We start from the raw sequence: 26,729 nt of genomic DNA, 5'->3' as shown, positions 1-26,729 counted from the left end.
AACGAGTGGATGCACTGATATAAAGCTTAAATGTACAATGCCTCAATGATTGGATATCACAGATGAGTGCTAATTTTAAATTCATATTTTTAGCACAGTGCATATAATTTTATACATATGTATAAAAAGCCAAAGTGAGGGGGAAACTAAAGGATAAGAGTACCTTTTTGTTCCCCCCTCACTAATTCTTTGTCCTTTTCTCAGCCATTCCAAAAGATCCATATCTTTCCTGAAATGAAGCATCCAGATCTGTATGCAGTACTCAAGATGTCTTACACTGGAATAATCATCTTATCTCTACTGACAAAATTCCTGTATATCATTTTGACAAAACTCTTTGCACTGGCTTAGCAGCCAATCTGCACTCTAGCAAACTTCATGTCTGAGGCACAGCTGTCCTCAGGTTTTTTCAACCTCCACTATCCTCAATGTGGCATCACACAGTTGATATGGTATTCTGGGATTACGGCTACCATATTTAGTACCTTGCATTTGTCATTGTTAAACTTCAAAATTTGCCCATCTGCATAATTTTTCTATATCTTGTAGTAGCATGCTCTGATTACTGCAGTTAACCACCTTGACAACCTTTTTTTCATCTGCACACTTAGAATTAAACCTGATATGCTTTCATTAGGTTTAATGGAAGACTGCTGCACAAATTGGAGCAGTGTGGCATTGGAGGCAAATTGCTGCTATGGATAAAGGGGTGGTTGAGGGGGAGAAGACAGAGTGGTAATCAATGGACACTGCTCATCGTGGACTAATATTATTAGTGGAGTCCCTCAGGGTTCAGTGTTGGGTCCATTATTGTTTGCTGTATTTATAAATAATATTGATGAGGGTATATCAAGCTTAATGTCCAAGTTTGCAGACGATACAAAGGTTGGCAGGGTTGTTAAGGACACTACTGATGCTAAGCTGCTGCAACAGGATCTGGAAAGGTTGAGCGGATGGGCTGAGAGGTGGCAAATGAAGTTTAACATTGACAAATGTAAAGTACTACACATGGGAAACAGCAACCCCAGAGCAGCGTATCAACTCTGTGGTACTACACTGACAGTGGTAGAGAATGAAAAGGACCTGGGGGTAATTGTGCAGGCAGATATGAAGTTCTCTGAGCAGTGCAGATGGGCTGCAAGAGTAGCTCATGGTGTCTTGTCAATGATATACAGGAATTTTTCTAGCAGGGATAAGGAGGTGATTATTCCCTTGTATAAGGCAATGGTCAGGCCACACCTTGAGTACTGTATACAGGTTTGGAGGCCTCATTTCAAGAAGGATGTAGAGCTGCTGGAACGAGTACAGAGAAGGTCAACAAGATTAGTGAATAGAACAAAGGGTTGCTCTTATGAAGAAAGGCTTAAGTTTTGCAAATTACAGTGTCTGGAGACTAGGCACCGGCGAGGTGATCTGATAGAGGTGTATAAAGCTTTGAATGGTTTGAGTATGCTCAATGTTAATGGGATTCTTCCTCTTGCTCAGAATAATCGCCTGAGAGGGCATAAACTCAAATTGAGGAAAGACGTTTGTAGGATAGATGTACGGAAGTTTGCCTTTAGCCAGCGGGTGGTTGATTGGTGGAACAAACTTCCATCTGTCTTTATAGAAGTTGATAGCTTAAATAGATTCAAGGCAGAACTTGACAAACATTTGGAGCGAGTGGATGGGTGAAATAAGGGTTTTTTTTTTTTTTTTGGCTGATGCTATATAAGCTTGCTTTCTTGCATCATGTGCCTATGCTAATGCTAAAAGAGGGCTTCAATTTTATTCATTGTTAAGCTTCCAGTCTACCAAATTTTATATTGTTCTACAGCCGTAACTGTAGTTACATATAATTGTATGAGTTTGACAACTTAAAAAACATCTGTATAATTTATTAGAAAAGAAACTTTTTTTATAAAGCTACATATTTATCTTTTACTGCAAAAAAAACAAAAAAACATTACTTTCTGATAATATCATTTTATTTTCAGTCAAAAATACATTTTGAAACAGTCAATGGTACTTATCTAGCAGTGAGTGAATGATACCCTATTTTTCACATGGATCACGATAAATAACAGTGCATTAACATATACACATACCCTTGTGCATGATATTTGTTATGTATAGACCTATAATATTAAAAAATGTAAGTCTGGCTTTATTTACTATAACATCTTTAAGATATTAAATACCTACCCTACCTTATTGTGGATAACTGTGTATCATATGATTTGCAAAACAATATATTTATATTAGAAATTAGGAAATGAATGTCACCTATTACAACCCTGAAAATGGTATTAAACTTATTTTTCTAATTAGTCATATAAGATTATAAATGATTATGTAGCCTGCTATAATTAATAGGAATATCATATACAATAATTGTTTTAATTTTATTTGTTTTAATTTTAAGGAGTAATGTCACAGATATTCTATTTCATTCAGTTTTTCACTCTTATCAGTGACATAATGTGACACTCATATTGAGGATGTAGGTTTATAAGACAGTAGTTCATGGAAGAAATAAAGACCTCCGTATCAATATTATACAAGACGAAGAAGAACTGCCTGAAATTGATATAAAGGTTGAAGTACACAGTGATTCTGAAGGCAAGTCTGTTAATTTTGATTAAATATTACTTTGGTACCTGTATGAATAAATAAGATATTCAGTTTATTGTTCCCATAGCTAAAGTTTTTGTTTAAGCTATTACACATTAGGGAATCATAATTTTGCATGTTTTTAAAGTTATTAAAAGAGTTATAATCATAGGTAAGTGGCATTAAATAATCTCTTAATTGCATTATTTATATGAAGTACATAAAATTGTGTCTGGTTCAGTTTCAGATTTTTCATAGTAAGCTTGCTAGATTACTGTACTTTTTAGCACAGTTTATCAAGTTTATTATATGTGTCTTAGTTTATCAAGTCCAGCTTGGTAAACTGCGCATTAGGGGCAAGTTGCTACTATGGATAAAGGGTTGGTTAAGTAGTAGGAGATAAGAGTGGTTATGGCCACTGCTCTTCTTAGACTAACGTGATGAGTGAGGTACCACAGAGATCAGTGTTGGGCCCTCCTTACTGTTTTTACTATTTATTAGTAATTGATATACACTAAAAGGATAGAATCTTGGGGTTGATGGCGTATAGCCTATAACCTTAAGGGAGGTGGCAAGTGAGTACATCGAACCATTGAGGCTAATGGTTCAATGCACTAAAAGGGCGGTTCCAAGAGTGAAGTGGAAAATTACCGGCCAGTTAGTCTAACTTCAGTAGTAGGGAAAATCATGGAGACAGTAATCAAGGGTGTAATTCAGGATCGATTCAGAAAGACTTAAGTTCTACAAATTGCAGCTCATGGAGAGTAGGCACCTGCGAGGTGATCTGATTGAAGTGCATAACTTTCTCAGATTAAGAACCCGAGGGGGCACGGATTCAGATTGAGAAAAGACAGTTGTAGAGATGTGCAGAAATATGCCATTAGCCAGCAGGTAGTTGATTGGTGGAACAGACTTCCATCTTTTGTTGTGGAAGTTGATAGCCTAAATAAATTTAAGGCTGAGCTGGACAGGCATTTGGAACGAATGGAGGGGTGAAATGGGTGGTCTTTTTTTTTTTGGCTGATGCTGCATAAGCTTGCTTTCTTGCATCGTATGCCTCTGCTAATGCTAATCATTTAGATAGAAATGGAATTCTGAGGGATACTCAGCATGGTTTTGTTTAACTAATCTAGTTAGCTATTTTGACAGGGTCACTCAAGAGCTGAACTTAATAATTTCGACACTGTTTATTTGGATTTCAGAAAAGCATTTGACTCAGTCCCAAATCAGTGGTTACTTTAATAGCTGAAACAGGTTGGAATCACAGAGAAAATCCTTAGACGGATAACTGGATGGCTTCAGGGCAGGAGGCAGAGAGTTGTGATAAATGGTTATTCCTCAGAATGGGTTGATGCAAGAAGTGGGCTTCTCCAAGGATCAGTATTAGGACCATTGTTGTTTTTGATTTTCATAAATTACATTGATGAAGGGATAGAGGGCATGATGTCTAAATTTGCAGATGATGTAAAGATTGATAGAGTAGTTAATGATCAAAATGAATGAAGACGAAATTTTCACGGTTATAAATGATTCTAGGACACAAGTAGTAGTAGTAGTGGCATGTGATGCAAGAAAGCCAGTGTATGAGCTTAGGCAGCATCAGCCAAAAAAAAACAAACAAAAAATCACACCATTGCCTCCAAATGCCTGTCCAGTTCCTCCTTAAATTTATTCAACCTATCAACTTCCACAACGACAGATGGAAGTTTGTTCCAGCAATTAACCACCCACTGGCTAAAGGCAAATTTACGCACATCTATTCTATATGTCTTCCCTTAATTTGAATTTATGCCCCCTTAGGTTCGTAATCTGAACAAGTGAAAGGATCCCATCAGAATTCAGCGTGCTCAACCCATTCAAGGCCTTATATACCTCAATCAGATCACCGTGCAGGTGCCCAGTCTCCAGCCACTCCAATTTGCAGAACTTAAGCCTCTCTTGGTAAGAGGATCCCTTCATTCCCCTCACAAATCTTGTTGCCCTTCTCTGTACACGCTCAAGTAAATCTACATCCTTCCTAAAATGAGGCCTCCAGACTTGTACGCAGTACTCAAGGCGTGGCCTGACCATTGCTTTATACAGAGGGATAATCACCTCCTTTTCCCTGCTAGCAAAATTCCTATATATCATTGACAAAATTCCATGACCTGCCCTGGCAGCCTGTCTGCATTGCTCAGAAAACTTCATATCTGACTGCACAATTACTCCCAGGTCTTTTTCATTTTCTACCACCTTAAGTGTAGTACCACGCAGTTGGTACGTTTCTCTGGGGTTACTTCTACCCATATGCAGTACTTTGCATTTGTCAAGGTTAAACTTCAGTTGCCACTTCTTAGCGCATCTGCCCAAATTATCTAGATCTTGTTGCAGTGCACACTGCCATTACTGTCATTAACAACCCTGCCAACCTTTGTATCATCTGCAAACTTCGACATTAAGCCTGATATACCTTCATCAATATCATTGATAAATATACAAAACAACAGTGGACCTAACACCGAACCCTGTGGGACTCCACTAATGACATTAATCCACGAAGAGTAGCACCCATTGATTATCACCCTCTGTCTTCTCCCACTTAACCATCCTTTTATCCATTGTAGCAACTTACCCTTAATACCATTCTGCTCCAATTTGTACAATAGTCGTCCATGGGCAACAGTGTGAAAATCTTTCCTGAAATCCAAATATATGATATCAAAATTATTTTTTGCATCCAGTTCCTTTGTAACCACATCATAATATCCTATGAAATTTGTCAGACAAGACTTTCCCTTAACAAACCCATTCTGTGTCTGAATTATTGCTGCAGTCTTGTCTAGATGATCCTGCAATGCATCTTTAACCAGCAACTCCATTATTTTACCCGGAACAGAAGTTAAACTAACTGGTCTGTAATTACTCGTGCCACCCTTCAATCCCCCTTTGTGAATTGGGGATACATTTGCTCATCTCCAGTCCGTGGGAACCTCCCCCGAGTCCAAGGACGCTCTCATAATTATGGCTAAGGATTTGCTTAGTTGCTTTGCCGCCTCCTTTAATATAACTGGATAGATCCCATCCACCCCAGGTGCTTTTCTTATGTTTAACTTCAATAATTTCTCCTCCACTTTGCTTTCAGTTATTCCAAAATCATTACATATCCTGTTACAATTTGATAACCTTCTGCCATTTTCAAACCTTAATAATTCCTCATGTGTGAATGTAGATGCAAAATACTCATTCAGTTTGTTTGCTATCTGAGCAGGATCATCAACAGTCGAACCATTGATGTCGAGTGGACCAATCAGATTCATCCCTTTCCTTTTAGAGTTTATAAACGTAAAGAAATCCTTGCTGTTTTTCTTAGCATCTTTTGCCAAGGATTTCTCGTAATCTGCCTTCGCCTGCCTAACCTCCTTTTGTCACCTGATTACAGACTAGCTTATATCTGCCATAGGCTTCTGAGTCACTTGATAATTTATATGCATTCCATGCATTTTTCTTCTCTATTACGAGTCTCATTAGTTCATTAGATAACCGTTTAGGCCTAAACCTTGAACAATATTTCTTAATAGGTATGAAACTTTTAGTAGCTTCCACGATTAATTCCTTGAACGCTTCCCACTTAGAATTTACTGTTGGTAACATCGTCAGTTGATCCCACTGCACAGAATTTAAAAAAAAGGGGCCATCATTTCAAATTACGGGGGGGGGATTTTTAGACTGGATTGCAAGAAGTTTTTTTAGCTAACAGGTTATAAATTACTGGAATAAGTTACCTACATGGGTGGTAGAGGCTGACAGTTCGGGCAAGTTCAAAGGTCAGCTGGATATGGAGGTGGGAAACGCATAGGTTGTCCATTTCCTTTTCTCTTATTAGTTATTATTTTTAAAATTTTCTTCTTATTATTATTTTATTTAATTTATTTTTTGTTATTTTATTATATTTTTTATTTTATTTTATTATTATTATTTTTTTGGCTGGTGCAGCATAAACCATAGGCTTCCTTGCATAGATGGATAGCTGGATGGCTTCAGGGCAGGAGGCAGAGAGTTGTGATAAATGGTTATTCCTCAGAATGGGTTGATGCAAGAAGTGGGGTTCCCCAAGGATCAGTATTAGGACCACTGTTGTTTTTGATTTTCATAAATTATATTGATGAAGGGATAGAGAGCATGATGTCTAAATTTGCAGATGATGTAAAGATTGATAGAGTAGTTAATGATCAAAATGAATGAAGACGAAATTTTCATGGTTATAAATGATTCTAGGACACAAGGGGCCATCATTTCAAATTATGGGGAGAGATGTTTAGACTGGATTGCAGGAAGTTTTTTTAGCTAACGGGTTATAAATTACTGGAATAAGTTACCTACATGGGTGGTAGAGGCTCACAGTTCAGGGAAATTCAAAGGTCAGCCGGATATGGAGGTGGGAAACGCAAAGGTTGTCCATTTCCTTTTCTCTTATTAGTTATTATTTTTAAAATTTTCTTCTTATTATTATTTTATTTTATTTTATTTATTTTTTGTTATTTTATTATTTTTTTATTTTATTTTATTATATTTTTTATTTTATTTTATTATTATTATTTTTTTGGCTGGCGCAGCATAAGCCATATGCTTCCTTGCACCATGTGGCCTTTACTAATACTAATTCATGGGATACCTGGTTCCTGGGCAGCACGACACTGTCACTACTCTCGCTAGTGGATAAACCCACCGCTTGGCAGGTTTATAGGTATATTGCATCACTGCATTCACGTAGATGGTAATTCAATGCCAGTATGAACAAATGTCATGAGTTAACTGACTTTGAAAGCGGGATGATAGTTGGTGCCTGACGCATGGGTCACTCTATTGCGGAAGTGGTACAGAAATTGCACTGTCCCCGTTCGACAGTATCAAGAGTGTATCAGAAATATGGTATTTCTGGAATAATATCTCATCGTGAACAGCGCTGTGGGCGAAGAAAGGTGGTGGGTGAACGGGGCCATCGACATCTGTTTAGCATTGTTTCAGCCAACCAGAGAGCCACAGTGGCACAAATCACTGTCAGCTGACTTCAACGAGGGAGGTGCCAGAAATGTCTCCACCAAGACCATCATGCGACATTAGCTGCAGTAGGTTATGGGAGCCACCAACCACCTGCCAGAGGCGCCTCCGTAGCCAGGTGGGAAGGAGCAGCAGTGCGTAGCACACGCTTCTTGATTAGACCGGGGTTCGAGCCCGTCACCACCAAATACGGAGGATGCGGAAAGGTCAGGGAAGGACCACCGCATATCCTGGAGCAATATGGCCTTAGTTGCTAATGCTCCAAAATAACAAATAACTTCACTTCACTTCACCACCTGCCAGAGTCCTATTGTTAACACCACGACACAGGACTCTACGCCTCATCTGGGCGAATGAATATTGGCACTGGACCTTGGATGATTGGAAACGTGTCTCATGGTCCAATGAGTCCCATTTCCAGTTATTTCAAGCAGATGGGAGAGTGCATATCATGAAACTATGCACCTGTCATGCCAACAAGGAACTGTTCAGGCAGCTGGACAGTCAGTAATGGTCCCGGGCATGTTCAACTGGCACATGTTGGGACCTCTGGTGCGTCTAGATGCATCTCTGAATGGTCTAGGTGTTACGTGTCCATTCTTGTAGACTATCTGCACCCCTTCATGGTCACTGTGCACCCACAGGTCAATGGACTCTTCCAGCAGGACAATGTGCCTGCCTACCTACAGAGCCGTGGTGACTAGAACATGGTTCTAAGAGCATTCTGCAGATTTTACCACTATGGAATGGCCTCCTCATTCAGCAGACATGTACCCTGTGGAGCATCTTTGGGATGCTGTGGAAAGGTCCATTCGAGCTTTGGATCCTCCACCCAGGAATGCGACAGAATTATGGACAGCAGTGCAGCAAGCATGGGTTGAATTACCTGTGGAATGCTTTTGTGAACTAGTGGACTCAGTGCCTACTTGTGTGACTGCCCTTATCCGGGTGAAAGATGGGTCCACCCCTTACTAGGTAGGTATCCCACGATTTCTGTCCACTCAATGTAGGTAATTCATGTTTGATATCTAAGTTTTCTCATGATACAAAGGTGTGCACAGTGGTTAATGACAGTAATCAGGGTATGCTGCTTCAAGGTCGAGATAAACTCAAGATAGATAAAATCTCTAATGAAGTTAATAAGGAGGATTCGACAAGCTAAGGCAGATTACGAGAAGTCTAGCTAAGAATTCTTTGTTTATGTTAACACTAGAAAGTAGGAAATGAACCTCATTGATCCACTAGGTATGAATGGGATCACTGTTACTGACCCTCTTCAATTTTTCTGACAAACTGAAAAAATATTTTGCATCTATATCCATGTGCAAAGAAATTTTTAGGGATGAGGATACCAGAGGTATACCAAGTTATTACTGGGTGCTAAATGATTTTGTGATAATTGAGAGAAAAGTCAAAGAGAAATTGTTGAAGCCAAAAGTGTATAAGGTACCTGAGGTTGACAATCTATCTAGTTATATTAAAATCAGCAGAAGAAAAAGAGCTAAGCAAACCTTTAATAAGAGCATCTTTGTATTCAGGAGCGATCCCTACAGATTGGAGATGTGCAAATGTGTCTCTTATTCACAAGGGGGAGGATCAATGGGTGATGTGAGCAATTACAGACCTGCAAGCATGACTTCTGTTCCAAAACAAAAAAAAAAAAAAAAATGGATTCAGTGGTTAAAGAAGTAATGAAGGCCCACCTTGTCAGGAATGCAGCTACACAGCAATCACAACACAGATTTCTTAATCCCTAACTAGGTTGCCAGTGACATTCTTTTCCATACATTTGGGTATGATGATTTTTTTTTGGTTGATGCTGTATAAGCTTGCTTATACAGCATCAGCCTTGCATTGTTTGCATTATTCCTTGCATTATTTGCCTCTAATAATTCTATCACTAATGTGATGTGGTATGAGACAAAGTTTTGAAAAGCTCTTCAAGAAATATTGGACCATTAATGTAACACACTTATCCTCAGTTCCTAGATTGATTGGGCAAAGGATTGTGTTTTGATGAACAGAATTTACAGTTCATTTCATAATGCTTGGTGGGATTGGGTTGGCTTGGGCAGATGCTTGAAGCCTTCCTTCCTATTCTTCAAACTGCTCTTTCATACCTTTAGCATGATAGATGATCCATTTTCATCTTGAAAGTGTCTGTACAGATAAATATGCATCATTATACCTGATGTGCAAGGATGTTTAGATATGAGGTGTATAAAGCCTTGAATGGTTTGAGCATGCTCAATGCTGATGGGATTCTTCCTCTTGCTCAGAATAATCACCTGAGAGGGCATAAATTCAAATTCAGGAAAGACAAATGTAGGATAGACGTGCGGAAATTTGCCTTTAGCCAGCGGGTGGTTGGTTGGTGGAACAGACTTCCATCCCTTGTCGTGGAAGTTGATAACCTAAATAAGTTTAAGGCTCAGCTGGACAGGTATTTCGAACGAACAGAGGGGTGAAGTGGACGTAGTTATTTTTTATTTATTTATTTATTTATTATTATTATTTTTTTGGCTGATGCTGCATAAGCTTGCTTTCTTGCATCGAATGCCTCTACTAATGCTAATGTTGTAGTATTTCCAGTGCTCTGCAGTGGGATCAGAGACAAAAGGTATGTCTTCACTTACAATTACAATTCCTCCAGCAACTTCTACTCTTGGTATACAACAGGTTAGTTCAATTGTGTCATGTATATATGCGCATTTTTCTATTGATGCTGAAAAGCATATGTCAAGACCCATTGACCATTCAATTCATTTTTAGTCCTCCTGCATTTGTTCCTGATGTCGTGACTCGTGAATTGCATTAGGATTTTTGTCAGACCAAATGTGACAGTTATGAAAATACCATCACAAGTAAACCCAGCTTCATCAGTGAACAAAATGTTGTTTAAAAATTGGGGGTTCGGGACACACTTCTGCCAGTGTTGCATCCACTGGCAGAAGTTCACTATGGGAGGGTAGTCTGTAATGTTGAGACCTTGTACATGCTGGATATGATAGATTTACAGTAATTGGCAATGTAAAATTCGCCACACACTGCTATGACTCAGTACACGCTCTTGCAGAGCAACCCTCCTTATCGAAATTCCTGGATTTTGTTCTTCTTTCTGTTGAGGAAAGGGTGTTAACCCTTTCCTCAACATCAGGTGTTATGCTTCTGGGGCTTACCTGCTTGTCCTCCATTTGCGAATTGCCCATATTCTCTAAGGCCTTCGCCTGGGAAATGCTTCTTGGTACAAATGTGCAGCCTCAAATGCACTGCCGTTGGCTTTACCATACATGAAGTGCATGTCCGCATACTCTTCGTTGCTGTAACCTCTCTCCATGTTGACTATCCTTTGACAAGTACTAGTATGCCTGCTACGTCTCAGAGCATTGAGAGAGGGGAAAAGGAGAGAATGAGCACAACCTAACCTAAACAAACAATTCAGTGGTCGATCCCAACTCTGTACAGTTCACCTTGTCAGTGGTGGATCCCAAGTAGAAATATGCAATTTCTCGAAAACGATTCACTTAAGGATCCATGTGTAATAGGCTTTTTTTGCATATTGTAGTCTGTACAGTTCACCTTTAAATTATTGACCATCACTTTTGAAACATCCTGTATATATAAAGATAATAAGGTAACTAATAACAATAATGGCAAATTCGAATAATTTTAATTTTGTAACAAAGTAACAAATATGTGCATAAATAATTTACAATATTCTAATTTGTTTTTACGAGTGGCTGTTGGTGGCATAGTTTCAAAAGCGAGCCAACGTATGATTTAATGTTATTCATAAATTTGATGTGGCTTTTCTCTTTGCCACAATACAATACAAGCTTGTAACCTATGTAATAAATTACATAGGTTATTACAAGCTATGTCTCTAGAATAATGCTGTTAATTTCATTGCACACGTTACATATTCTTTTGAGACAATTCAAGTTGTCAATGGATTTTTTGTACACTTTTGCTTTAATGAAATCCCAAAAGAAAAGTCTAAAGGGAAATCAGGAGAATGTGATAGCTGAAACACATCACTTCCATATCCTGTACCTCCCCTTTAAATATGTATCATGTTCACTATTGTACTGCTTCAGTTTTGTGTGGCAATGTGCCATCGTGCTGGGACCAAAGACAGGTGCTTCGATGTTTATAGAACTTTTTAACCACTTGAATATGTTAATGCAAGGTAATTCATGATATTTTGCCCCTGTCAGCATGTTGTCAAGAAAAATTGCACCGACAAATTCATCTCCCTATGTGCATACCACATAGACTTTCTCACCTGATGGCGAGTATTTCTGCATCAGCACATATTTTTACTGACAAGAGCCCAGTAGTGGGAATTGTGCCTGTTGGTGATGCCATTTTGAATAAAGGTGGGTTTGTATGTCCACAGGATATTGAAAACTGGGATACTGGCCTAGGATTAATAATTCCTAGGTCAGTTACTTAAGAATAATAATAATTATTTTCATTCTTATTTCTTTTTTTTTTGTCTTTTATTTGCACGAAAAGATGCAATAGTCACCCTTATACAGCTAAATAACATAACTACCCTTATACAGCTAAAAAGTGAATGTCACATACAATCATTGTGTCCCCCTCTCCCCCACAAATAAAATCAATGTACATTTGTTTCAGAAGCATACCAATGATATTTTTAGACTAAACCAAGGATAGGGCCTATGTGTCGTTAAATTTGACAACAATGACCAAGGATAGGGACAACTTTCCCATTGAGAAAAATGTGAGGCATACCTCGCTGATATGGCAGGTTAGGTTCCAGACTACTGCCATAAAGCGAATATTGCCTTAAAGCAAATCACAGCCTTTTTATAACTTGCCAGTGCATATAAAAGCCTAAAAACATATTTACACTATCATTTATTAAGTGCACAATAGTGCTAGGCCTAAAAAAAGATGCAAAAGTAAAAATAATAAATTTAAAAAAATGCTGCAGTACTGTATTGCTAACCTTAAAATATTTTCATCCTCTGCTTATGATGACTGACGAATGAAGATTTTAGAAGTAATTATGTAGGAAGGCTGAAGGAGATAATGGAACTTCATCATCATCTGAGCCTTCAACGAATCTTATTCTCTTTGCTGGTGGAGAGTCTTGCCTTGATGTTGAAGGCTGTTGAATGGTAGGGCTATTTGCTGTTGAAGGTTGGGGTGACTGTGGCACTTTCTTAAAATAAGACAACAAATAAGTTTGCCTCATTGACTGATGCTTCCTTTTATGAATGATTTCTCCGGAGCATGTTATACCATTTGATATTATTTTACCCACTGTAGAACTTCTTTAAAAATTGGCGTCAATCCTCACAAAGTCTGCCATTACTGTATCAAGTAATCCAACGTAGTATTCTAAATCCTTCGTTGTCATTTCAGCATGGAATCTACTCCTGACGAAGATCCAGTTTACTGGATCTTCGTCAGGAGTAGATTCCATCTCAAGAAGTAACCTGCTTTGGTCATCTTCCAAAAGCAAGGCTTCATCCGTTAAAGTCTAATCATGAGATGCCAGCATTTCAGCCACATCTTCAGGCTCTACTTCCAGTTCCAGTTCTCTTGCCATTTCCACCACATTTGCAGTCACTTTCTCCACTGAAGTCTCGATCCTTCAAATTCATCCATGTGGGTGGGACTCAACTTCTTCCAAACTCCTTTTAATGTTGATATTTTGACTTCTTCCCATGAATCATGAATGTTCTTAATGCCATCTAGAATGGTTAATCCTTTCCAGAAGGCTTTCAATTTATTTTGCTTAGGACCACCAGAGGTATCGCCATCTAAGGCAGCTATAGTCTTAACAAATGTCCATCTTAAATAATAGGACTTGAAAGCACCAATTACTCCGTGATCCATGGGCTGCAGAATAGATGTTGTGTTAGTAGGCAGGAAAACAACATTAATCTCCTCATACATCTCCATCAGAGCTCTTGGGTGACTAGGTGCATTGTCACTAATCAGTAATACCTTGAAAGGAATTTTTTTTACTGAGCAGTAGGCCTTGACAGTGGGCTAAAAATATTCAGTAAACCATGTAGTAAACAGATCTACTGTCATCCAGGCTTTGTTTTCTTTGATTTATAACACACAGGCAGGCTAGCTTTAGCTTAAGTCTTGAGGGCTCAATGAGTTTCAGAATGGTAGATGAGCATTGGCTTCAACTTGCAATCACCAGCTGCATTAGCCCCTAACAAGAGAGTCAGCCTATCGTTTGCAGCTTTGAAACCAGGCATTGACTTCTCTTCTCTAGCTATGAAAGTCCTCGACAGCATCTTCTTCCAATATAGGGCCATTTCATCGATGTTGAAAATCTGCTTCTTAGTTTAGTCACCTTCATCAGTTACCTTAGCTAGCTCATCTGGATAACTTTCTGCAGCTTCTATATCAGCACTAGCTGTTTCACCTTTCACTTTTATGTTGTGGAGATGGCTTCTTTCCTTAAACCTCATGAACCAACCACTGCTAGCTTCAAACCTCTCTTCTGCAGCTGCCTCTCCTCTCTCAGCCTTTATAGAATTGAACAGAGTTAGGGCCTTGCTCTGGATTAGGCCTTGGCTTAAAGGAACGTTGTGGCTGGTTTGATCTTCTATCCAGACCACTAAAACTTTCTCCATATTGGCAACAGGGCTGTCTCGCTTTCTTATCACTTTCATGTTCACAGAAATAGCACTTTCATTTTCTTTCAAGAACTTCTCCTTTGAGTTAACTACTGTGCTAACTGTTTGGCATGCCAAACGTAGCTTATGGCCTATCTCGACATTCGACATGCCATTCTCACTAAGCTTAATCATTTCTAGCTTTTGATTTAAAGTAAGAGGCTTGTGACTCTTATTTTCAATAGCGTTACACTTAGGGCCCATTGTACTGTAATTAATAATTACAATAATAACAATAACACAAGTAAAAAGTTTGAAAATTGCCAGAATACGACACTGAGACACGAAGTGCACAAATGCTGTAAACAGACTGAGCGCAGGTAACAAAATGATGCCGGTCAAATTGCTTGATTCAGCTCCTGGTCAGCTGATGTGCACGTCACCGCCAAAAACCCCCTTAAGAGCAAGGTAAGCAGCAAAAATAATAAACATGAATATAATTGAAAAGCACCCTCTAGCAAAGCACTCTAAAGTGAAGCGCCTTAAAGCGAGGGATGCCTGTATGTATACACACATTTACAGTAGTGTTGAAAATCCGAATGAGCCAGCATTTATTTATTTTTTTATGCTGGTGTGATAAAATAATTACAGTAGCTTATTGTGATCACATTTGCAAATTAAATTTTGATTCTATCAAACAGCAATTCTAATAGGCAAAAATTGAAGGAATATTATCCACAGGCTATAAAATTGAAGATACAAAGCATAAATTTACACTTTTATTACCTTATCAATTAACAAATTTAAATGATACGTGAAAATCAACAAACATACTGAATCGACAAACGATCAACAAACATACTGAATCGACAAACGATCAACAAACCACATGCTATCCAACTCTGAACTACTCTTGCTGAAAAGAGAGAGATAAAGCAGCAAAAATAAGCAATTATTTTCATTAAAGGCCTATAGATGTGTTATTTTGGCTGAAAGTTCCATTTGTTTTGTTACCTATGAATAAAAATACATAAGTACAACTTAGTGTTTTTATTTCTAAACTTACAAAACCTTTTTTTTTTTTTAGTCTCCAGAACAGTAATTTTATAAGTTTGAAAATCCAAACAAATCAGAAGTCCGAACTACCCCCAGTCCCAGTTAGTTTGGATTATTGATGCTCTACTGTGTGTCATACCTCGATTAATGAATAGGATGCGTTCCATGAAATTACTTCATTAAGCAAAACTTCGTTTTCAAAGGTAAAAATACTATGGCCAGAATAGAGATATATTCCTATGTAAAGAAAATGAAAATCTTTTTTTCAAGCAAAGAAAAGTTTTATTAAATAAACAGTCAACTTACATACAAAGTGAAATCACATTTTAAAATATGAGTCTAAAGTTGATTGTTTATGCTTTTTTTCTCTTTCATTTAACAATTGCCTATATGGAGTTATTGCATTTAACACTGATCGCTTAACAATTACACTTCTTCCTAAATCAGGATCATTTTCACTATAAAAATTTAAAACATTTTCAATGTCATTTAAGCACCTTTAAATCTTTGGTTGTTAACACTTTTTCAGCGGGAACTTTAACTTCGTCTTCATTTTCTTCATTGCCAACAAGGTTTTCTAAATCTTCCACTGAAAAACCATCATTTTCTGCATTCAATAAATTTCTAACATCCTCTTCATCGACATTTTCAAAACCTATTGATTGAGCCATCTGGATAACTTCATTTCTAATTTCTTGGATGTTATTTTCTTCTTCTAGTACAACTTCTGGCCATAATTTGCGCCAAACTCCATTTAAGCATTTCTTAGTAACTTCTTTCCAAGAACTATCAATGTTTTCAATTGTGTTTTTAATGGTGTAGTTTTTCCAAAAAAGTTTTAACTGTCGTTTCCTCTTTATCCTCTAGTTCAATTGAATTGCTTAATGTTCGACGCAGATAATAAACTTTAAATGATGCTATTACTCCCTGATCCAATGGTTGAATCAGGGAAGTTGTGTTTGCTGGAAGAAACACAACTTTGACAGGAATGCATGTGTCCAACGTGTTAAGATCAGTAGGATGTCGCGGAGCATTGTCTAACAACAAAAGAGCTTTTTCTTCAAAGTTGTTTTTTTTTGACAATACCATTTTACTTCAGGACAAAAGTGGTTAACAAACTAATCAGTAAATAACTCCTTGGTAACCCATGCTTTTTTATTTGCTTTCCATATTACAGGTAAATTCGTTTTTATGTTACTTTTTAATGCCCTCGGATTTTCTGAATGGTAAACTAATAACAATTTTAATTTATAATCGCCAGAGGCATTTGATCCAAAGAGCAACGTTAAACGGTCTTTGGCTGCTTTGAACCCAGCAGCTGATTTTTCTTCAATAGAAATGAAGCATTTTGATGGTAGCCATTTCCAGAACAAACCATTTTCGTCAACATTGAACACCAAATTTGGTGGAAAATTTTCACGTTCAGTTATTTCCTTTAGTTTTTCTGGAAACTTATTTGCAACTTCAACATCTGCACTTGCAACTTCTCCTGTTAATTTTACACTATGAACCCTGGCCCGTTTTTTAAATTTCTCGAACCAACCACAAGAACCCCCCAAAAATTTCCATAATTTCTTCTTGTTTAGATTTCAAGTGATTAAACAAAAATAATGCTTTTTCTTGAATCACCATTTGACTTAAAGGCATATGACATTGTGACATATCATCTATCCACAAACTTAACATTTTTTCCATTTTTTCTAAAATTGGACTCCTTAAGCGAGTTAATTTTGCTGCTGTAACATCTGTACAATTCTGAGCAGACTGTTTTATTTTTCTGATTGACTTAGTATGGTTGTTAAAATTGATTGCCCTAATCCTAAAGAATGTACCACATCAAATTTTCTTTCACCACTTTCAACACGTCGTATGATATTTAGTTTAGTTTCCAAAGAAATTGTTTTTCTTTTCTTTGATTCTGACATTTTAACTAAAAAAAAAATATTTCTATTAAAATTTACAAAATAATCTACATCATGTAATGCTATCAAAGAACCTACGTTAATTATTGCAATGCACCACACTGAAACAACGTCAATCATGTATTGCAATGCATCACACCGAAACACACCCTATGAAGTGTAAACAACGAGTGAATTAGGCAAATGACGTGCAAAACTGTTATAACAGACACACCCACAGCTCGGAGTACGTAACGAGTCGCTGTCAGTCACCAATCAGATGATTGTCAGGCGTTGGCCTTAAATTGGAATATTTTTTATGTTAAATGGGGCTTGAAATTGTGGACTTTTGTTATATTGAAACTTTCGTTATCAGGGGTAACGTTAACCGAGGTATGACTGTGTATATATATGATATACATGAATGAGGATGAAATATTCACAGTTATAAATGATTCTAGAACTAAGGCCATAAATTACAGTTACAAGGGGAGCTGCTCAGACTGGATTTTAGGAAGTTTTATTTTAGCCAGTGAGCTATAAATTACTGGAATAAGTTACCTACATGGGTGGTTGAGGCTGACAGTTTAGGGAAATTCAAAGGTCATCTGGATAGCTATCTATGGGAGAAGGAAAATGCGGAGGTTGTACAGGCACTTTCTAGCTTATGTAATACTCGACTTATGGAAATTCGCCGTTATGCAAGTTTTTGCCGGCTGGTGCAAACTTAAAAAAATCGTGGAAAAGTATTTTGCATCCTGTAGGAATCGTGAATTATTGTAATGTAAACCCAATAACACTTTTTTTTTTTTTTTTTTTTTCGTAATTCTTTCCAAGACCTCTGAACTTGAAACTTTTGCTATATAACCAGCATTAGCATTAGTAGAGGCATTTGATGCAAGAAAGCAGGCTTATGCAGCATCAGCCAAAAAAAAAAAAAAAAACCCACTTCCATTTCACCCCTCTGTTCGTTCAAAATACCTGTCCAGCTGAGCCTTAAACTTATTTAGGCTATTAACTTCCACGACAAGGGCTGGAAGTCTGTTCCACCAACCAACCACCCGCTGGCTAAAGGTAAATTTCCGCACGTCTATCCTACATCTCTCTTTCCTCAATTTGAATTTATGCCCTCTCAGGTGATATTCTGAGCGAGAGGAAGAATCCCATCAGCATTGAGCATGCTCAAACCATTCAAGGCTTTATACACCTCTATCAGATCACCTCGCTGGTGCCTAGTCTCCAGACACTGTAATTTGCAAAACTTAAGCCTTTCTTCGTAAGAGCACCCCTTTGTTCCATTCACTAATCTTGTTGCCCTTCTCTGTACTCGTTCCAGCAGCTCTACATCCTTCTTGAAATGAGGCCTCCAGACCTGTATACAGTACTCTAGGTGTGGCCTGACCATTGCCTTATACAAGGGAATAATCACCTCCTTATCCCTGCTAGAAAAATTCCTATATATCATTGACAATACACCATGAGCTACTCTTGCAGCCCGTCTGCACTGCTCAGAGAACTTCATATCTGCCTGCACAACCACCTCCAGGTCCTTTTCATTCTCTACCACTGTCAGTGTAGTACCACAGAGTTGATACGTTGCTCTGGGGTTGCTGTTTCCCATGTGTAGTACTTTACATTTGTCAATGTTAAACTTCATTTGCCACCTCTCAGCCCATCCGCTCAACCTTTCCAGATCCTGTTGCAGCAGCATAGTGTCAGTAGTGTCCTTGACAACCCTGCCCACCTGGACATTAAGCTTGATATACCCTCATCAGTATCATTTATGAATACAGAAAACAATAATGGACCCAACACTGAGCCCTGAGGGACTCCACTAATAACATTAGTCCACGATGAGCAGTGTCCATTGATTACCACTCTCTGTCTTCTCCCCCTCAGCCACCCCTTTATCCACAGCAGCAATTTGCCTCCAATGTCACACTGCTCCAATTTGTGCAGCAGTCTTCCATGTGCAACAGTATCAAAAGCCTTTCTAAGATCCAAGTATATAATATCAAAGTTATTCCCTGCATCCAGTTCCTTTGTGACTGCATCATGGTATCCAATCAAATTGGTCAGGCAAGACTTCCCCTTAACAAAATCATGCTGTGTCCGAGCTATAGCTGAAGTCTTGTCTAAATGATCTTGCAGTGCTTCTTTAACTAGTGCCTCCCTTAATTTTCTTGGAACAGAAGTTAAACTCAGAGGTCTATAATTACTTGTATCTTCAACAATTTCTCCTCCACTTTACTCTCAGTTATTACAAGATTCTCTAGCTTACTGCTAGAGTTGAATACACCTCTGGCTTTCCCCTCGCTAAATAACTCCTCATGTGTGAATGTCGATGCAAAATATTCATTTAGTTTGTTAGCTACCTGAGCAGGATCCTCAACAGTTGACCCATCAATATCAAGTGGACCAATCTGATTCATCCCCTTCCTTCTAGAGTTTACATAAATAAAGAACTCTTTGCTGTTTTTCTTTGCATCCCTTGCCAAAGATTTCTCATAATCTGCCTTCGCCTGCCTAACCTCCTTTGTAACTTGGTTACAGATCAACTTGTATCTATCATAGGCTTTTGTGTCATGTGTTAATTTGTATGTATCCCATGCATGTTTCTTCTCTGCCATATGCCTCATCAGTTCATCTGACATCCATTTAGGCCTAAACCTTGAACAATATTTCTTAGTTGGTATGTAAAGCCTAGTAGCTTCCAAGATAAGTTCTTTGAATGCTTCCCATTTTGCATTTGCTGTTGGTAACGTCATCAGTTGGTCCCACTGTATAGAATTTAAATACTGTCTCAGTCCATCGTAGATGCCTTTACGAAAGCAATAACCTTTCCCTTTACCTCTAATGGTAGTTACCTGTTTGAGTAAATCCCACTTCAGCACACTGTGATCACTGCCACCTAGTGGTTCATTTATCTGCAGATTCTTAATGCATGAAGAATCACTGCTGATAATCAAATCAAGAGTATTCCTCCCTCTAGTTGCCTCCCGAACATGCTCATGTAGAAAACAATCATCCAATAAATCCACAAAAGCCTTGCTAGTGTGTGAGTGACCAGTCCCCAAATTCCAGTCAATATCTGGGAAATTAAAATCTCCCATTATAAGACTCTCTGATTTACTGGCCCACTCTATTTCCCTGTTCAGTTTCTTATTGTACTCATCAGAGTCATTAGGCCTATAGCACACTCCTACTCTCAATTTTGATCTCCCAATGCTTATGTCACACCAAACCGACTCGACACTGCATTGTCCAGCGATGTCCGCTGGCTTCACTTCCTTGGATTTTATGTATTTCTTAACTAATAGCATAACCCCTCCTCCCTTCCTATCCAGTCTATCCTTTCTGTAGACGTTGTACTCCCCAAATTCCAGTTCTGCATTCCTTATATCTGTGTGACGCCACGTCTCTGATATCCCAACAATATCTGCCTTTGGTGTTTTGAGCAATACCTCAAATTCATCAAATTTATTTACCCAACTCCTAGCATTGGTGTACACACAAGTATACATGCACCTATTTCTATTCTTAGCTACCCTAACACAACCCATGTGTTTACTTGTACCGCAATGATTCCCAGCAGTCTCTGAAATATCCTGCATCTTGTTTTTCAGGCTTCTGCTCATTCCAATAGAAGCAGTGCAAGAATCTCTTTCACCTCTGCCAGTGGCTACTGTTAATCTATTCGTCTTTGTCTCCCCCCAAGCTAGCAGTTTCCCGACCCAATCCATTTATTCCATTTATTTCTTTTAGCATTAGCATTAGTATAGGTATTTGATGCAAGAAAGCAAGCTTATGCAGCATCAGCCAAAAAAAAAAAAAAAAAAAAAAAAAACCACTTCCACTTCTCCCCTCTGTTCGCTCAAAATCCTGTCCAGCTGAGCCTTAAACTTATTTAGACTATCAACTTCCACGACAAGGGATGGAAGTCTGTTCCACCAACCAACCACCCGCTGGCTAAAGGCAAATTTCCACACATCTATCCTACATCTGTCTTTCCTCAATTTGAATTTATGCCCTCTCAGGTGATTATTCTGAGTGAGAGGAAGAATCCCATCAGCATTGAGCATGCTCAAACCATTCAAGGCTTTATACACCTCTATCAGATCACCTCGCTGGTGCCTAGTCTCCAGACACTGTAATTTGCAAAACTTAAGCCTTTCTTCGTAAGAGCCTTTTTTCCATTTATCCATTTATACTAATCCTAATATAATCCATTTATTTCTCTAAAAGGTCATTTTTATAATGGAAATTGCACTACACTTTCATCGTTATCATATGTTCCGTTATAAGAATAAATTTCGAACGCCTTTGTGATATTTTTCTAAAACACATTTCTGGAGGTCACTACCATAAAACAATAAAAACAATTTGCACATTCCATTTTATTTGGCTTTTCCGTTAGTGCAGTCTATTATAAATGAGTAGTAATATTGATCTTATTGCATTTGCGATAATTACCAATAACTAGAATTGTGTGGGTTTTTAAGTTACGGTATTATGGTGAAATGAGTTCCCCTTCACTGAAATCTTCAATCATATAAAAAACATAAATAAATTTTCAGAATCTTCTCTTCATTCCTATTTACTTATTACAATGGTGAAGGGACCAACAGAAAGTGCAAGTGCTGGCAATCCTAGGAAACAAAAAAAAAATTGATTTAAAAATGATGTTAATTAAGAAGTATGAACCAGGACAAAATTTGTCATCTATTGCATGGAATTAGGTCTCACTACTTCAACAGTGAATACTATTTTAAGGGACAGTGCATGTATAAAAGAACATGTTAAAGGATCAGCAGTGATCACAAAACAGCATTGAGGTGCTATATTGTAGATGAAAAGCTATTAATAATATGGATGGAAAATCAGATTCAGAAGCAAGTGCCCCTGAGTCCAATGGCCATTCAAGCAAAAGCAAGAAGTATTTATGAAGATATTAAGGATAAGTATGGCAAACCCCAAGCCAAGTTCAAGCATTGCGCTGGTTTCCAAAACATTAAAGTATGCGGTGAAGTCACCAGTGCCAATTCTGTAGCTGCAGAGAAATTTTGTGATGTGTTGGAAAAAACCCCTTCTAAATCTCCACAGCCCTCAACTTCCGCAGTGGTGTGCTTATCAGCTGGAGAGTTAATTTTGGCAATGATGCTCAAAAGGTAAAACTTGCTGATGTTATGCCTGTGTCCTCTCTTTTTGTAATTTTGTACACTTTTGTCATTTTTCCTGCACATGAGATAAAAAAAAAAATGAATAATTGTATTTGTAAAATAATAAGAGAAGTTTACTTCAATATAATACGTAGAATACTTCTGTATGATACTCTCCAGCAATTAAAACAAAAAAATCGAAAATTTTACAGTAAAAAATAAAAAAATAATTAAAAATCAATTGAACACAATTAAAAATAATTAAAAATCAATCTAACGCAATTAAAATTAATTAATTAAAAGAAATTTAAAGAAAAAATTGCAAAACGATTTTCCTTCCTGAAGCAGATAATGACATATGGTCGAAAAGCATCAGCTAAAGGAAGGAAAATCGTTTTGCAATTTTTTCTTTAAATTTCTTTTAATTAATTAATTTAATTTTCATTGTGCTAGATTAATTTTTAATTGTGTTCATTTGATTTTTAATTGTGTCGAATTGATTTTTAATTATTTTTAATTGTGTTCAATTGATTTTTAATTATTTTTAGTTGTGTTCAGTTGAATTTTAATTTTTTTTATTTTTTACTGTAATGTAAGATTTTCGATTTTTTTCATTTTAATTGCTGGAGTGTATCATATGGAAGTGTTCTAAGTATATTATTGAGGTAAACTTCTCTTATTATTTTACAAATATTGATATCAACATAGAACGTATTGAGCATTACAGCTCTGGTTCATACTGAAAATTGAATAAATAATTTTTTTTACATGTTCGTCGGACATTTATTTTTTGCTTCAGTCAAATTCAGTGCACATGTTGGGGAGTAGCTATATATTTTCCTTTCTTTTATTAATTAATTATTTTATTTTATTATTATTATTATTATACTCTTTTTTTTGGCTGGTACGGCATAAGCCTTAGGCTTCCTTATTTTTTTTTTTATGACAACCCCAAACACGAGAGGTATTAGAACCTATAGTATAGTACCGTGCATGGGTGCCTTGCACCATATGACCATTACTAATAGAGGAAGATACACACACATGTGTTATGTATGTATCATCTCTCTAGAAATACTAATGTATTTCTAAGGAGGAGATATATAACGAGTTTACTGTTGACAAAATATAGCAAAAATTCAGAAACATCGTTTACAAAATATACAGGGTGATTCACTACCAGTGCGACAAACTTGCAGGAGGTGTAGTGGGCACAAAGACGAATCGGAATCACATAGCATTGCAGGGTCCGAAATGCCTTCGTCATGCAGTAGAGGACGTTGAACGGGAGGTCGCGTGAACAGCGATTCCGCTGGAAGTCAGCATTTGCGAACCGTTTCTTTTGAAGAAACTAAGTAGCAAAAGTCCTCCGGAGTGGATAATCCGCAGGCTCCAATGATTGGACGTGTTGCAGATGGTATGAACTCATTTGGTTTGTTGACAGTATCCTCCATACAGTGGATTGGGAAATACCCAATCATTGGCCTATCGCTCGAGTACTCGTACTCGGATTGCCTTCTGCAAGACGTAGGACATTCTCCTCGTTGTCTGGCGTCCTCGTCGTTCGCTCTCGATTCATGGTACCTCTCATGAAACAACCAGTCTCACGTAACCTTCTGTGCACACGTGCGAAAATCGTATGATGAATAGCACGCCTGTGTGGGAAGTGTTCCTGGTACAAGCGCAGAGCGGCACGCCCGTTACAGTCTGCAGCTCCATATGCGAGGTGCATGTCGGCCAGTTCAACGTTTGAATACTCGTCGATCCTACTACCTCAGAAACTGGTTCACAAATGCGGACTTCCGCCGGGATCGTTGTTCACACGACCCCTACCGTTCAACGTCCTCTACCACATGACGAAGGCATTTCGGACTCTGCAATGCTATGTGATTCCAATTAGTCTTTGTGCCCCCTACATCTCCTGCAAGTTTGTCGCACTGGTAGTGAATCACCCTGTATGTATGTATGTATGTATATATATATATATATATATATATATATTTAGCACATAAATACCAAAATGTAACATATTTTTGCTATATTATGATAATGCATGTTTCATGTCTACTGTGTATACCCTGTTTGATTCTTTGTAGTTTTTATACTACCCAAAACTAAACAACAGTTTAGAGATTGTTAATTTGACCAGGCAGAGACTGATATCAAAACACAAAAGGTGGTTACAATATGTGTTTGAAGGCTGAACAAAACATGGATAGAAAAGGCATGTTGCATGTAATGGGTGATATTTCAAAGCCAACTGCCATCAGAAACAATTAATATCAAGGCATAATGTCAAAACAAGTTTAGTATAGTTTCACGTTTTTTATTTAATAACCTGTGTATGTTATCTATTTATGATATCCAATTTATAATACTCATTGTTGATTTTTTTTATATTTAGATACCTATACTTGTCATATCTGTCAGAAATTGTTTTCATCATCGTTAACGTTATATCGACATACCAAGAGTCATCGCAGTGAGGGAGAACCAAAACGACATCTGTGTCCACTCTGTCCCTATACAACAGATTATAGGACACGTCTCCGCAAACATCTTGTAACTCATACTGGTGAGAGGCCTTTTCTTTGTGCTGATTGTGGTAAATGGTTTAAGTCTGATGCTAATTTGGAGAGGCATAAATTAATACATAGTGGACTGCTCCCTTTTCTTTGTGACTTTTGTGGACGTAGGTTTTCAACTGCTGGAAATCTTACTGCACACCTTAGAACTCATACTCAAGAAAGACCTTATATTTGTTCACACTGTAAAAAATCTTTTCTTTCTGCTGGTGATGTCGGAAAACATCAAAGAGTTCATACAGATGAAAGACCTTATAACTGTTTATATTGTGATTGCCGGTTTAAGTTTGGGAGTCACTTGAAAAAACACACAATACACGTACATACTCGTGATTTTCCTTATAAATGTATGCAATGTTCTAAAGGTTTCATGACACCAAGTAGACTTCTGTTCCATGAGGAAGTACACAAAAAAAAGAAAAGTTAATGCAAAATAGTTTATGGATCAGTTTTTGATTTGAGGGTTTGTTGTTAATTGAATATATGTAGTATGTTCATGGTTATCTAGGAGGCAGGGGTGGGCAGATAGATAATACAAAACACAAAAATTTATACATATGGGTCTAGCATAAATTTAGGAATGAGCAGAGAATTTCTCTTTACTGTGCAAAAGCGCCCCCCCCCACATTAACTGTTCCATTGGTGTAATGCTTAAATTTACAATTATAGTGTTAGCTACTCTAAACTTGCTAATGAATACACATTCAAATACTAGACATGCGATGAAACCTTGGAATGAAGTGAGTTAGGAGACAGGAATAACAGCCACTTTATAATGGTACATGTTGTAATGGGTTGTGTAGTGTGTAACTATCTAAGTGGCACCAGAGGGTCACTCTCAACTCCATGTGACATCTCTGGGTGTTGATACAGGTTCTGTAAAGCTGGTCAGTGTGTATAATGTCATATGTAGGTTATGTCTCTCATGTTGTTTGACTGGCCACTTAGTTATTGGGAGGTTACAATCACAACATCTATCCCAGGCAAGTGGAGCCAGGACATCTGTTGTAATGGGTTGCAGAACAAAACATCAGTACTTCCCACTCCCCAACTCCCTACGTTAGACAAGTATAATAGTTATGATAAGGAACAATATTGAACAGTCACGTTATCTTTTAATAATAATATTGTATATTGCTGTTTTATACTTTAGTCCAAATGATATAGTGTAATTGTATAAAGGTGGACTGAAAAGTAATGCATTTTTATAAACTCAGTGCTAGGTGTCACAGCAAGTTCCATTTAGATTCCTATATTGTTAATAGTTTCTAGTACATGTGTAGTAGAATTTCCATGTGGTTGTTCATTTACAAGTTACAGTGTTTTAAATGGAAGTTTGAACTTTCAGCTTAAACAATGCTGAGTTGAACTTCTGAAAATGTTAGAACCGTTTAATCCTGAATGATAAGGTTTGGAACAAAATTCATATCACTGAGATTTGCAGTTTGTTCCACATTATACCCTATATTTACTCTTTTTTGTTTGTTTGTTTGTAAAGTTTAATAAACATCTACAAGGCAATAGATATGATGCCAATAAAGAAGTTAAAAGCAGCTGTGAGGAGATGGGTGGCCTCTTAGCTAAAAGTTTTGCTTGAATGGCATATAAAAACTTAAGCATTGGCTGAACTGTATCGAGTTAGGTAGGATGTACGTAGCAAACTTACTTAGTCACTCCTGTTATACCAGCTAGTGTGTGTGTGTAGAGTTTCACAGAGAGTGGCATCTTTTCCTATCATGAGCAGTGGTTCTGACCTATCATCAGGCCACTGTCTCTCTCTCTGCC

The 26,729-nt window shown here is 37.6% G+C and overlaps 1 protein-coding gene across 1 annotated transcript in view; it reads left to right on the top strand.

Moving 5' to 3' along the window:
• The window catches only part of LOC150089142 (uncharacterized), a 39,436-nt gene extending 13,411 nt beyond the window's left edge, over nt 1–26,025 (top strand). Inside the window, exons 2-3 of the mRNA XM_090389507.1 lie at nt 2,487–2,601; nt 24,764–26,025. Of these exons, the coding sequence (XP_090245633.1) occupies nt 2,487–2,601; nt 24,764–25,371 (723 nt within the window). The 3' untranslated portion in view covers nt 25,372–26,025. The remainder of the gene's footprint in view (nt 1–2,486; nt 2,602–24,763) is intronic.
• Nucleotides 26,026–26,729: the final 704 nt, after the last annotated feature.

The sequence above is a fragment of the Mastigoproctus giganteus genome, chromosome 2, assembly GCF_048544385.1.
Source record: "Mastigoproctus giganteus isolate SK-2022 chromosome 2, ASM4854438v1, whole genome shotgun sequence".
Lineage (NCBI taxonomy): Eukaryota > Metazoa > Arthropoda > Arachnida > Uropygi > Thelyphonidae > Mastigoproctus > Mastigoproctus giganteus.
This window is presented reverse-complemented; position numbering and strand designations above follow the sequence as displayed.